Raw genomic sequence first — 15,721 nt, 5'->3', positions numbered from 1 at the left:
AAGAGGAAACCGAGGCATAAATAATGTCAGCTCACTCAAATTACTCTGGATGGTCTTGCCAGACATGGCGGGTACCTCTCCTGACCCTAGCTCACCCACTAAACTTTTCTGTCATTGGCAGAGTCTCTGTCTGTTCAGTACTCCCCCTCTTCGCTTCTTTCCACTGCTGGCGCTCCAGGATGCATATAAACCCCTCTCACTAATGAGGCCCTATCTGGCCCATTGTTACGAACACACGCACTCAAGACACACACACACACACACACACACACTCAACAGGTAGTCCCTGTATAGTTATTTTCCACTCCCTGTATATAGCCATGATATTTGTACTCGTAATTGTTATTCACTGTGTATTTATTCCTCGTGTCACTATTTCTATTCGGAAGGGCCTGTAAGTAAGCATTTCACTGTTAGTCTACACCTGCTGTTTACGAAGCATGTGACCAATAACATTTGATTTGATTGACTTGCTGAGAGAGAGGGAATCTGAAACGAGGGCGGGGGGTTCATTTCTCCATGTCTCTAGCACCATCTAGTCTAGTCAGACCCAATAACATGTCCTCCAGGGCCGAGGTGATTTTCCATTGGCTCTCAGTCTCACCATGTCTTCCAGAGGTTTAATATGGACGGGGAAAACAGTTGGTTGGGATGCAACACCACACACAAAGAGGCCTACAGTATCTCTGAGGCATAGAGAAGTGCTGAGACATGTGGAATAGAAAGACACCTGACTTGGAGTAGAAGTAAGTATAATAAAACAGGTAGTTTGGATTCTGGATGCTGATTGGTTGAAACAGCATACATGTAATGACTGCATTGTAATCGATGCTTGTCAAATGCCTGATCTAAATATGTGTACCAATAAATACGTATACACACTAGGTATAGTGCCCACCTGTGTTGTGGGATACAATGATTAAAAAAAGTCCCAACACATGTATCTGAGACCTAGTGCTCTCACAACAAGGGTAGGTCCATTTTGTGGGACATTTCATATTAAACTAGGAAATATGAAATTAACCCAAATGAGCTTGACAAATGCAGCATTAGACTAAAACCACAGAGCACTTTGATAAGTGGAATATATTTCACCGATATTACACATGGGGTAACCTCATTTTCCACTTTATCATGACAGTCTGCCATGGACTTTCATTTAGAAAATCTCCCTGACAAAAGTCCATCATTTGTACATATTAGTGGGAAAAGTGTCACAAGTTATACAGTATACAGTGGGGGGAAAGTATTTGATCCCCTGCTGATTTTGTACATTTGCCCACTTACAAAGAAATGATCAGTCTATAATTTTAATAGTAGGTTTATTTGAACAGTGAGAGACAGAATAACAACAACAAAAAATCCAGAAAAACACATGTCAAAAATGTTATAAAATGATTTGCATTTTAATGAGGGAAATAAATATTTGACCCCTCTGCAAAACATGACTTAGTACTTGGTGGTAAAACCCTTGTTGGCAATCACAGAGGTCAGACGTTTCTTGTAGTTGGCCATCAGGTTTGCACACATCTCAGGAGGGATTTTGTCCCACTCCTCTTTGCAGATCTTCTCCAAGTCATTAAGGTTTCGAGGCTGACGTTTGGCAACTCGAACCTTCAGCTCCCTCCACAGATTTTCTATGGGATTAAGGTCTGGAGACTGGCTAGGCCACTCCAGGACCTAAATGTGCTTCTTCTTGAGCCATTCCTTTGTTGCCTTGGCCATGTGTTTTGGGTCATTGTCATGCTGGAATACCCATCCACGACCCATTTTCAATGCCCTGGCTGAGGGAAGGAGGTTCTCACCCAAGATTTGACGGTACATGGCCCCGTCCTTTGATGCGGTGAAGTTGTCCTGTCCCCTTAGCAGAAAAACACCCCCAAAGCATAATGTTTCCACCTCCATGTTTGACGGTGGAGATGGTGTTCTTGGGGTCATAGGCGGCATTCCTCCTCCTCCAAACACGGCGAGTTGAGTTGATGTCAAAGAGCTCCATTTTGGTCTCATCTGACCACAACACTTTCACCAGTTGTCCTCTGAGTCATTCAGATGTTCATTGGCAAACTTTAGATGGGCATGTATATGTATTCTTGAGCAGGGGGACCTTGCGGGCGCTGCAGGATTTCAGTCCTTCACGGCGTAGTGTGTTACCAAATGTTTTCTTGGTGACTATGGTCCCAGCTGCCTTGAGATCATTGACAAGATCCTCCTGTGTAGTTCTGGGCTGATTCCTCACCGTTCTCATGATCATTGCAAGTCCACGAGGTGAGATCTTGCATGGAGCCCCAGGCCGAGGGAGATTGACAGTTCCTTTGTGTTTCTTCCAATTGCGAATAATCTGTCACCTTCTCACCAAGCTGCTTGGCGATGGTCTTGTAGCCCATTCCAGCCTTGTGTAGGTCTACAATCTTGTCCCTGACATCCTTGGAGAGGTCTTTGGTCTTGGCCATGGTGGAGAGTTTGGAATCTGATTGATTGATTGCTTCTGTGGACAGGTGTCTTTTTTACAGGTAACAAGCTGCGGTTAGGAGCACTCCCTTTAAGAGTGTGCTCCTAATCTCAGCTCGTTACCTGTATAAAAGACACCTGGGAGCCAGAAATCTTTCTGATTGAGAGGGGGTCAAATACTTATTTCCCTCATTAAAATGCAAATCAATTTATAACATTTCTGACATGCGTTTTTCTGGATATTATTGTTGTTATTCTGTCTCTCACTGTTCAAATAAACCTACCATTAAAATTATAGACTGATCCTTTGTCAGTGGGCAAACGTACAAAATCAGCAGGGGATCAAATACTTTTTTCCCCCACTGTATGCCATATGTAACCCAAGAACAGAGCATACAGTTATACTCATAAAAGTTACTCCTCTACAGCAATCATCCACATCTCATATTTTAGTACCTAATACATGTTCTTTCTACATGGAAGTGTTCAATTAAAGTGCATCAACAAATTAACTTAGAATAGGTATCAAAAGTTAGTGACATATGGGATAAACACAAATGCTCTCTCGCAAGCACGGACATGGAGACACACACGCACTAGCCTTGTTATTCCAAACTGAAACCACACGTTTACAGAATGAAACTACAAATCATTACGGAGTCTATTTTTACATACTGTTTAAGAGGAGGATTTTGACAGGAGTAAGACTATATGTCTTTGAAAGAGGAGAAAACATCAGCAGACCACACAATAAGCAATCCTTTGCGTACTAGCTAACTTTACTTTTAAAATGCCACAGATGGGATCAACCTTTCCATCATGGAAGCAGAGCTGTGTATCGCAGTCCACCGCCACACATGAAGGGGCTCTTTGAAGTTTTGGGTTTTAGCAATTAGGAGTTTTAACAGTGACAATTTGCACGCCTCTGTCATTTTGAGATCTCAAGCCCTGAGGACTAGCTACCGAGGGCTCCCACTTCTGTTCCCTTCATGGATTGCCAGTGGAGCTGGAGTCCTCAGTAAAAACAGCTCATGGAAAAGCTTTCCGTAGCGCCGGGCCAAGTGCCCTGGAAAGAGTTGTTAGAATCACACTACCCAGCGAAGAAATCGTCCAGAACGGCCTGTTGAGACATACTGTATGACAAAATGTTTGGGACGCATTGTAATTTTCTTCTATGCTTGTTGTGCCGTTAGCCACGAGGGCAGTATCAGTTTCTGTGGGCAGTTTCAAACTCTTCCATGAGCAGATCTGCCTTGCTAAAAACGCTGAACATTTGCTTCTTGTTTATTACCGTCTAAAATAGTAGGCTAAAATAAGAAAAAGTTGTATAAGAAGCTCTCCCCAAATGACCTATGAGGTGAGTCCTGTTGGTACAATAGGACTGGGGGGGGAACACCTATTCCCTTTGGTTTAAAAGGATTGTGTTTCATCCTTCTGACAGCATGTCCTTTTCTTGGTATTGAGGACCCACCACCCCCCTCCCCTCTAATTCTATGGGGAGGCGGTAGCTAGGGGCTAAACAGACAGAGGGGGATAGCAGGTCTGGTTAATGTCTGGTTCAGAGACTTGATATGAGCCCAAACATAACACCCAAGATTTGGAGTAACTTCATCCAAAGTACAGCCTACAAGGCTACTGCTTGGGCCATGCTAAATTAGGAAGACCCAACTCAACAGTTAAACCATTGATTTGGGATTAGTGATTCAGGCCAAAGGGTCTGGAAGTGAGGAAATGTGACAGGCCGCTGGTCAATGATTTTAGGGTGAGGCGTTGGACGTGGCAAGGTGCCAGAATGTCTGTATTTGGGATGACCTTGTCCCTCCCATTCTGCCGCACTTCATTTGAAAAGGACACGTATCGTATGAGAATTCTTGAGCGCGTCGATGTTTACCCTCCACCACTCGTGTGGAACTTTTGTGAGTCTCCTCAGACTTTCCAGCCAAGGAAAACCACACTTGCATTGATACATAGCTGCTTCTTAGACCCCACTGATACAACAATTGTTGTTGCACAAACTGCTCACAGTACAGCGAGAAAACTCACTTTGAAAATGCATCTCCAAAATATTCTGACAACTACGGTACGTATAGACTTCCCTCTGACTAATCAAACAACAAACCCAGTCAAAATGGGGACACAAAGCATTTCAGCAAAGAAAATAAAAAGGAAGTCTGTGTTTCCATAGGGTCTTTTCAGAATGAATGCTGTGTTATTTCAACAAGCTCGAGTGAGTGATGACTTGAATTTGGCCCACCGGCAGACATACCTCTAAACAGTAACCAGGACAATGACTCTTCAGTTATAGAGGCATGAATACACAGGGAGGATGCATGCACTGGGACATACCAACCTCCACCCACCCACCCACCCACACACACACACACACACACACGCACGCCTCATTTGGTTATGATAGTAGAAAGTCCCCATATTACAGATAAACATGACACGGTCTGTATCGTAGGACATCTTAGGTCAAATACAGGTACTGGTATTTTGCTCACTGACACCCCAGACATGACACACCCTGGACTTAAACCCAGTACATCCTGGTTACGGCTTAGCGTCCTCACTTCCACTCCAAACACGGAGGGTAGAATGTAATCGCAGACATATCTCCCATAAGCCAGGCATACAAACACCGGTGCAACAATGTGTTTCTATACTTCTGTCAAAACAACCGCATCTCACAGACTAAACAACGAGGGGATATGCAGGCCGTGCGGCCTACCAGACGATGAGTGTGAGACTGAGTGGGCAGGCAATGGGCCGTGCAATTGATATCAAAACACTTCCCAAAAAATACCAATAGGTGTTTGAGACAGACGCATCACTGATTTAAATCAAATCTAAACGTTTGGAATTGGATTCTATCATCATCATCACCTTCAAAGATACAGTATCTGTAGGTAATGATATTCGAACGTTGTAATCACATTCAAGGTTTACTGTGAGGATTTTCCACAGACCAAAACACACAATACCATGTCACAGTGAGGTCTTGCCCCCAATGTAGACACAAGCACACGTCTGAAAGGTGAACACTTCTCAAAGAAGCCTTAAAAAGGAGCCTGTAAAGCAAAAGTGTAATCCTTCCAGTGCCATCTCTCTCACACAGCATTATAAAGACGTGTTAACTCTATCCGCCAATACTGTGGGTGGTCAATACTGTGGGTGGTCAATACTGTGGGTGGTCACAGCGCACAAAGCTAGTGGTAAAGTAAATTCACATATGAATACACTTTGGCATTCTTTGCCTGAGTATATGTTTATAAACTAATTTAGAGAGACCTGGAATGTATTAATCCACTATAAAAGAACATATCCTTTTGTTTGTAATAGTTCCCGTAGTTGGAATGCCGTTTCCCCGATTAGGACTTGACTTAGATGTCCCATCACTGAGAGAACCCATTGCTGGTCTTCACATTTAAAAAAAAAAGAAAAAAATTTAATCGACCAAATCAAAGCTGAGTAAACAGTGCTTTTGGTATGTCTAAGTCCTCCCTAGCCAAACTCCTGCGGTTGAGTTTCACACATACCAGCACACATCTGGCGCACTCTGGGCACAAAAGATCAAGCTTGATATCCTGCAAGTCTCCTGGGTCCACATCTTCCCAAGGCCCTATGGGCCCTGGTGCACTATATAGAGGAAAGAGTGCCATTTGAGACTCACCCAGGGGGTTTCTTATCTTGGTTTCCACAGGGATCCACCATAACAGTCACAGACATCATTATGAGAAAACAAAAGGGAACTAATTATGCTTATGACAGGGGAAAATAGTGTGTGAACGAGCGGCTGCATATTGGAACATAAATCTGATGCTAACCATTAGAAGATCTACAGAAGATTGGCCAAATCTGTCAGCGCTGTCGGATATGTTATTGGACTGACACAAAACAGCTTTCACACTGGGGTTGAGTTTTTGCAAGCACTTGATTCACTTTATCTACGGTTCATTCAGCCGTGCACTTTTCCTATGCAGTGCCTGAAATTATACAGTACACTTTTTCCAAACCCTGGTATAAGACAGATTTCAAATCAACAGAGCGAACTAACCACGTGTATTTGAATTACTGTTTTAATTACAGTTTACCTTATTCCTTGCATTCTCACCGTGTCAGTGTGAGTCCTTTTCTAACAAAGATAAAATAGTGCTTACATTTGTCCTGTTTCACTGCATGTACAAGTAGGTAACCTGCACCAGTGTGAGGTTTGAAATGGAAATCTCCTGAGACACCCTCGTAGAGTGGGGTCACGGCCAGGGTTCAGCCGTTACTCACGGCGACCCTGGAGCAATTAGGATGTTAAGCAATTAAGTGCCTTGCTCAAGGACAGATGGACAGATTTTTCACCTTATCGGATCGAGGACTCAAACTTGCAACCTTTCGGTTACTGGCCCAACGCTCCAACCGCTAGGCTACCTGCCGCCCATATGAAAGTACTCTTGAAGGGTGCGCTACTCAAGGTCTAACACATCTTAGTTAACACAAATACACGTGGCATCTTAGCCCAGAAGAATTGTTGAGCTGTGGTTGAGAGTGATTGGGAGCGTGCCCAAAACCACAGTGGCGGTGGTCGTCCCTGCTCTCCCATGATCCCGTGACCTCGGTGAGGGTGCACGTCCAGGTAAGACTATGAGAAGGGTGTACAGTTTCGCCTGCCTGCCATGCGGATGATGGACCTAAACAGGGAAGAGAATAGACCTATAAAGCCTTCCCTTTTTCTTTCTCTCGCTTTTCTCTTTATTTTTCTCTTCTTTTCCAGAGGCTAATCTCTTCTCAGGTTTAAGGTATTCCTGGTCTAGGATCTTTGAGGAGAAGGAAACGCGGGGTGGGTAAATATCAGGGCTCTCACTGAGGGGATTAGAGCACCCATATATCACTGTGACAACCCTCTTTTCATGCGGTGACAGTTTGCCAGGACCCTGCGATGGGGGGGGATCCGGTGACACTTCCTATCGCCGCGGCAGCCATTGATAGGGGATATGATCAGTTTTCACACCGTCAGATCGGTTTACTGCACTAGAGCGTCTCCCAACTCTCACCACCGACAACTTCAGCCAACTGCTTAAATGGTCTGAGTGTTCAGTGTTCACACATCATGGCACACGTCAGGTGTGCATCTTTGGTTAGGTAGAATAACACCATCGCAACAGGTCTGTGGAGGGGCTTTGATCACAGATCTTTCCACAAAGGCGGCAGTTCATTGTCCGTGACTCCATTTGTTCAGCTTGGGAGAAATCTTTACCTTAGGTAAACATAGGAATGGTTTTGCCACGCTGCGTTCCAGCTGTGGGTGTTGCCTTGAATAACATGAAACTACAGTCATGGCTCCTTTAAGTAGATCAACTTTGGGTCCAAAAATACATTTTCTGAAGGCCAATAAGTTGGGGATGAAGAAATTCATCATTTTTATACACTTAAAATGGCACTCATTTATTCACCTTTAAAGCTATAATACTATTAAAATTGCCATTAATATGTGCAAAAGTGTACTTGTGGCAATCCATTCTACTGTAGACAAATATAACTCCAGACATTCAGTTCTCCATTATCCTGTACAGACTTCAGGGTGTGTCTTGTATTCCCCCAGTATGATACATAACAGAAGCATTTCAATTATCTACATTATTGTTCTTCTCTATCCCTACTTACTGTGGTTGAGAACAACCATTCATTTAACACCAAAAGTGAAAACATTTAGGGAGGAACAAGAGTTGTATGCTGTTAAGCAGGTAATTTTGGGGTCACATTACCTCAGACTACATTATATTTCTCCTTCTCCTCCTCTCTAAGGACAAAGTCAATACTGAGCAAAAACTGAGAATACAACCAATCAGTAATAATCCTGAAACAGCAAGAACATTAAGTTTTGGGGGAATATGAAGAAATGCAAGGGGCCAACAATAGATCCCTGCGGGACCCCGCATGTAATATCAAAGACAGTCTCCTAATGCAACAAAACATTGTCTCCCAATAAGATATCAGTTAAAACACTCCATTACTGGTCCTGATAAATATACTACATGGCATTCAGGTTGCAGAGTATACCAGTATACAATGGAGCAGTACTGAAAATGTACTCCAATATCACCAGACACCATGAGGTAATTTTGCTTGCAACTTCCTCTTGCTGCAGTAGGGGGATCTACACTACCAGTCAAAAGTTTTACAACACCTACTCATTCAAGGGTTTTTCTTAATTTTTTACTATTTTATACATTGTAGAATAATAGTGAAAGCATCAAAACTATGAAATAACCCATGTGGAATCATGCATTAAACAAATCAAAATATATTTCATATTTGAGATTCTTCCTTTGCCTTGGTGACAGCTGTGCACACTCTTGGCATTCTCTCAACCAGCTTCATGAGTAGTCACCTGGAATGCATTTTAATTAACAGGTGTGCCTTCTTAAAAGTGAATTTGTGGAATTTCTTTCCTTCTTAATGCATTTGAGCCAATCAATTGTGTTGTGACAAGGTGGGGGCCCCAAGGTGGGGGGGGGGGGGGGGGGGGGGTACAGAAGATAGCCCTATTTGGTAAAAGACAAATTCCAGCACAAATAAGCAAAGAGAAACAACAGTCCATCATTACTTTAAGACATGAAGGTCAGTCATATCCTGAAAATGTCAAGAACTCAAGTGTAGTCGCAAAAACCATCAAGCGCTATGATGAAACTTGCTCTCATGAGGACCACCACAGGAAAGGAAGACCCAGAGTTACCTCTTCTGCAGAGAATAAGTTAATTACAGTTACCAGCCTCAGAAATTGCAGCCCAAATAAATGCTTCGCAGAGTTCAAGTAACAGACACATCTCAACATCAACTGTTCAGAGGAGACTGTGAATCAGGCCTTCGTGGCTGAATTGCTGCAAAGAAACCACTACTAAAAGGACACTAATAATAAGAAGAGACTTGCTTGGGCCAAGAAACACGAGCAATGGACATTAGACCGGTGGAAATTTGTTCTTTGGTCTGGAGTCCAAATTGGAGATTTTTGGTTCCAACCGCCGTGTCTTTGTGAGACGCTGTGTGGGTGAACGGATGATCTCCGCATGTGTATTTCAAACCATAAAGCATGGAGGAGGAGGTGTGATGGTTTGGGGGTGCTTTTTCTGGTGACACTGTCAGTGATTTATTATGAATTCAAGGCACACTTAACCTGCATGGCTACCACAGCATTCTGCAGCGATACACCATCCCATCTTGTTTGGGCATAGTGGGACTATCATTTGTTTTTCAAAAGGACAATGACCCAACACACCTCCAGTCTGTGTAAGGGCTATTTTACCAAGGAGAGTGATAGAGTGCTGCATCAGATGACCTGGCCTCCACAAATTCCCGACCTCAACTAAATTGGGATGGTTTGGGATGAGTCGGACCGCAGAGTGAAGGAAAAGCAGCCAACAAGTGCTCAGCATATGTGGGAACTCCTTGAACACTGTTGGAAAAGTATTCGAGGTGAAGCTTGTTGAGAGAATGCCAAGAGTGTGCAAAGTTGTCATCAAGGCTAAGGGTGGCTATTTGAAGAATCTGTTTAAAACCTTTTTGGTTACTACATGATTCCATATGTGTTATTTCATAGTTTATGTCTTCACTATTATTCTGCAATGTAGAAAATATTACAAATAAAGAAATACCCTTGAATGAGTAGGTGTTCTAAAACTTTGGACCGGTAGTGTATATTATGAGCAAGATAATGTGTTTCATTCCAGTCAGTGAAGGTTTAAAATAACAAATCTCCCCACATTCGATTAGATTCTTGGGTGACATTTCGCCCCGCGTTCTCCACAGTGGCATTATTGCAGCAGTTCCATTAGAATGGCCAAATGTCTTGGCATACGAGGGAATTAAACATGGCAAAATCTATACTTACAAATGTCAAAGGGGAAATCAGGCGAGTCTCCGACAATAAGAACGACTGTTTTCAATATGATATTTGAGACTATTTACCAGAGAGTAGGTTTACTGATCCTTATCGAGTTCTTACAACAAGAATCCCACTACATGACTAACTAAAGAATTCCATCTCTAAACAGGGAAATTCGAGAACACCAAAAACAATATTGCAATTTAACATTTCGTTTGGAGAGAAAAACACAACAAAACAATCACTGACTTTCAATTTTTGTTATAATACAGTGTCAATTACAGTGAGTGCTTGGCTAACATAGTCATAGATCGATACATTTCAATTTGTTTTCACACAATGGTAACCTAAGGTTTGCTCTATGTCATGTACAGTATAGGAACTCTACATGCAATCTTGGTTAGGTTTCCCAGTCACGGAGTTACAATGTCTGATTGAACAGGGCCTTAAGTGCATTTGGGATATTGTATTAAATTACAATTCATTTGGGTGATATGAAAATGAAATAACCCAGAAGCAATGAGTTTAAGTTGTGGATGTGCATTAACATAGATATATTTGTACATATCTGGAGGCCAGGAGGACTGAAATAGGGAGTATTGGCAACCCTTTTTGACAAGTATGAATAAGCCCATCTGGGAAGAATTATCCTCATTATAACAGAAAATCTATCACAGTGATTTATGCAAGGTCTTAGTCGGTGTTCCACTATCTGATAAGGATAAGCATTTTCTCATAAAACTGGAACAGGAATGACTAATTAAGAACATCACTCTCCATAGGTCAGTGGAAGACTCTGGCATGCTGGGAATCGCGGACCAAAGACTGAAACATCCGATAGCGCAATCAACCTCACGTGAAGTAGGTGCATCACGCGCTTCCCCGTAAAGAATACAAAGCACCTTGTTTTAATTACGTGACACGTTGACGTCAAAGACCGACCGCCACATGTTGTCGACCCTCCAGAAAATGGAAATCCATCTTCACTCTATTACTCAGGTTGAATCCCTCCTAGCTAATGCTGACAAGGCTAAAATCAATAGAGATGGTTGAAACCTCTCTCGATCTTCCCTGAACAGTGAGGTACTGCCATTGGTTTGTGATGTGCTATTGCTGCCAGGAAATTGAAGCTGTCATTTGTCCAAATAGCTCAATCTATCACAAACACGAAGCTCACTGGCATGTATATCAATTGTTGCACAAACAAGATTACAACCATTATATAATTTGTTTTTTTGGGGGGGGGCTTTCTATTGTGAGAACATCTGGCTTTTCAATATCCTTTCCAGCGATTGCGACCTACTGTTGTGGGTGAGCGCAACATAGTCACTAGCCAGCAGTAATCCAATCGCTTCAGTAACACACATCCCGCCATCTCTAATCCCATGTTAGGAGTGTTTCACATTCATATAATCATGTAAATGCCGACAGAAACACATTTCAGGTCAACCACATCAACCCTGACAACTCCAGTGAACTTTTGACAGGCCAATGGGGAACCTCAAACACCATCCAGAGCAGAGCCTTCCCATGAGACACAGCTGAGGTATGAATGCGGTAGGGCAAACACTTGAACCAATGTGTGTGTAAGTGTAACGTGGCTTTTTCACACTTGGAGGACGTCTTTATCCTCTGCATGTTTCTTTTATTGAAAACAAAACAGAATATCTGTCTGGATGGAAAGGTCAAAAGGTTATATTCCACCCACGTAAGCATACGCGTGCGCACACACACCCACACACGTAAGCACGCACACACACACACACACACGTCCAACATCTAACACAGACAGAATAATTAGCCTCAAGTCCAAATGCATGAGGAGGGAAGACTCTGGAACAAGGACTTACACAGTTCTCATTGTGTTTTGATCGGCTTTTTTGAAAAGTGCATTCCAGGGGGACTCTAAATCTATTTGAGCAGGACGTAAGACCAGGCAAATTAAAGAAAACAACAAAACAAGGGGGCATACCTTTGAGTGATGAAGCTGGATGCCATAGACTAAAATATTTCCGAGCTTGGCTCCTGTGGCGAGCTCCATCATGGCCGCCGGCTCTCCTCCCGTCGGCTCGCTGGCGGACGAACCGTCCTCCGACACGTTCAAATAAACCTAGCAGAAGAAGCCCCGCCACACCCAGTCAGACATGCATCTCCTGCCAATAACGAGACTCCCTCAGAGACTTAGAGAACGATTAAACCTTTGGATCAATTAAAGCACCATTGTTCAAAACACTCGTAAGAAAGACATGCTGCGACTGAACAAGCATGTTTATTTAAGGCCCTCGTTTGGGAGGGATGTTGGAGGAGCGTGTTGTGGTGTTCGGGGTAAACACACGTCGGATAGGACTCTGGGAGGTAGTAATGCCTCTGGTTCAGGTGGAAAGGCCTCGTGGTGTTTATTTAGATAGATGGGCCCACCTTAAGACAGCATTAACCAGCCCTGATGAGTCCCTTTGTGTGTCATGCATGGGGATGTGAAAGCATCTACACTGCTGCTGCAAAACGTATATTTCTAATTGGGCTGTTGACTGACGCTCGACAGGGTGAATTCCCCCCAATTATGTCTTCATATACAGGGTGTGTGTTGTAAGCTCAATGTCAAATGTGTTAATTAATCTGTTATAAACCTTCTATTATACATCATATGACTATAAGTCAAGTATTTCTTGAATAAGTAAAGTAAGTCACTTGTCATCTAGCAACATCTGTTTCAATTCAAATCAGTGATATTATTGATTTGTTTTGCTGCTGTAGAAGGTGCCAGTTTGGCTCAAGTCTAGACGAGATCATTACCAGGCACATACTGAATCAATTGCCACGCACTCTGTGAAACTCGATTATCTCCCACTCTGATTGCTAGGTCATTGTTTAATGCTACAGACTAAGCCAAGGTTTCCTAAACCTCGGTCCTCAGGGCCCCAAGAGGTGCACGTTTTGTTTTTTTGCCCTAGCACTACACAGCCGATTCAAATAATGAACTAATCATCGACTTTCGATCATTTGAATCAGCTGTTTAGTGTTGGGGTAAAAAACAAAATGTGCACCCCTTGGGATCTCGAGGACCGAGTTTGGGAAACGCTGGACTAAAGCCCTCAAGAAACAACATGTGCCATCTAACGCCACCCAGATATCCTTCACTGTTGATTTTGCGTCCTCGCTTAAGACGGAGAATTTCTGAGATCGCTCGGTGAGCCAACTCTTGTTTTGAATTCAGCCTCCCACCTCGCTAACTCTGTTTGGAATTAAGCCTTCCCGCGATGCTGATGTTTAATGTAGGACATCCTTAAGCTGCCATGAAATCGACTTAGGCCGGGAGTAAATGTATTTTTAATAAAGTGCTGGATGTGGAGGGTCCTAGGGTTCTCTACCTGTGAAAAGGGCATCTGGTCCACAGTAAGAGCTGTGGGGAAAACTCAGAAACAGATGCATTTACTCTGGTGTGGTAGAGAGTGTTGCTCCCACCCTAATGCAGCCTGTAACCTAGCTCCACACCACCGGAGAGGAGCTGTGTGTGTGTGTGTGTGTGTGTGTGTGTGTGTGTGTGTGTGTGTGTGTGTACACACTTGCGTGCACAGAGGTTCACTGAAGACCTAACAAGGCCTTGCAACGCAAATCAAGGCGGGCAGTTTAATCAAGTTATCCTGTACGACATTTGCAATGATTAAAACCGAGTTGTTTTGAAGACGTAAAGACTCGCTTAGAGAAAATGACAGAATGCAACTTCCCCAAGCCCACTGCACCTTTTTCTTCTCACTTTGTTTTGGCAGTTGTGCTGTTGCCGGGGTGAAAAGGTAAAAATCACAAAAAGTAAACAGGACCTTCATAAAGTAAATGTTTATTTTGGGCTCCAATTAGATCAATTTGCGGGAGGGGGGGGGGGGGGTTCTACTTGAGCTGTCATGAGTTAATGTTGCTCTGTGGTTGATATTGACATCTGAAACGAGCCAAACGGTAAGTGAAAGGAGTGAAGTGCTCTGGGGGGGGGGGGGGGGGGGGGGGTATAGGGTTTCTAAACAGCAACATAGTTTTGTCGGAGGGACCAGAGGTAGACTGCAAAGTGAACATTTTACAAGCGGAAAAAAGGTTGCCTGGCCATGTAGTACATATACCTTGAGGAAACTAGAGCCTGTCTGGACCAGACGTGTGCTTTAGAAAACACCCAGCACAAGTTCATTCACAGTGTGGGAAACCTGATTGAGACATGATAAACGTCCACTAAGTCCACTAAGCACAGACAACACCCGTATACACAATGTTCTCTGTTAACTCTGCTAACTCACCTTGTTCTGAATGTGTGCGATTGCTACTGGGATACCCAAACATCAGAGCGTTCCATGGCCTTCGCAAGCTTACAGTCCATCCTTAAAGCAACACGGCCAACTCACCATAAATCAAAGTGATCAGTAAGGGGCAAAGAGCCCCAGGCATAGAGGACTGAAGACAGTCTAATTTCCAGTACCAGAACGAGTGTTGGTAAGGCAACTCAATTCATATGAGGCTCTATTTACACATGTATCCCCATGTGAACTCAACTCACCCAAATAATGACCACTGGATGCAGGAGTGCTCGGTCTGCCTCCTCCAACGCACCCAGAATTCTTCCAACTTCAGAAAAGCAAGAACTGTTGACCTACGGATAAAAATTATTGTCCGAAAAGAGTGGAATATTGTTGAGTTGGCTATCTGAACAGCAAACATTTTTTTTTATGTGTATAACCTATTTCCAACATGGTAATAACATAAACATAACATAAATAACAAACAATATTCAGAATGTTGAAACAGGCTTACTTATATTCTGTTTTCCTAAACACCTGAAGTGTGAACTTACAGAAAGTTGAATAAAGTTCCACTCTTTTGACAGAGATTTGGCATTGTCTCCTATCAAGTCTGAGATCACATCCACCTCCTTTGAAGAAAGACAAAAAGACACATTTTACAGAAATACTACATTAAAATGTGATATAAACCAAATAATGATGTTAGTGAATGCTGTTAAATTCCATTGGAATGCAGGGGAGCTCAACTACAGTCCCAGAGGGATTTCCATGCTGGTATTCATTTCTCCCTGGCACTTAATCAATTAATTTCAGCCTGAAAGTCTCAGTCCACACACACCTGGTTACCCAATAATAAATGAGTCCCTGATTAGAAAGCAAGGACAAAACCAGCATACATTACGCAGCTCCAGGACTAGAGTTGAACACCATTGATCTTCAGCTAAATTCTCTCCAAGGCTGGATTGCTCATTAGAACAAATGAAAGAGACAGGGAACTACTGCTGGGCTCTCTTTGTCTCTCTGAGCTGGCAGAATGATAAAGCGTACAGAGAAGCCTGGAGACAGAATTGTAGACGAGCCAAGTTAAATTTCATTACACTGTAAATCGAATCAAAATTCA

The 15,721-nt window shown here is 43.1% G+C and overlaps 1 protein-coding gene across 2 annotated transcripts in view; it reads right to left on the bottom strand.

Annotated features, from left to right (window-relative positions):
• Nucleotides 1–15,721, bottom strand: part of crppa (CDP-L-ribitol pyrophosphorylase A) — a 34,650-nt gene that overhangs the window by 6,248 nt on the left and 12,681 nt on the right. For both annotated transcript variants that reach the window (XM_029738739.1, XM_029738740.1), the window contains exons 7-9: nt 15,153–15,230; nt 14,859–14,951; nt 12,294–12,431 (exon numbers count right to left, since the gene is read on the bottom strand). In XM_029738739.1, the coding sequence (XP_029594599.1) occupies nt 12,294–12,431; nt 14,859–14,951; nt 15,153–15,230 (309 nt within the window). The remainder of the gene's footprint in view (nt 1–12,293; nt 12,432–14,858; nt 14,952–15,152; nt 15,231–15,721) is intronic.

Source organism: Salmo trutta, chromosome 3 (genome assembly GCF_901001165.1).
Source record: "Salmo trutta chromosome 3, fSalTru1.1, whole genome shotgun sequence".
NCBI classification, from domain to species: Eukaryota; Metazoa; Chordata; class Actinopteri; order Salmoniformes; family Salmonidae; genus Salmo; species Salmo trutta.
This window is presented reverse-complemented; position numbering and strand designations above follow the sequence as displayed.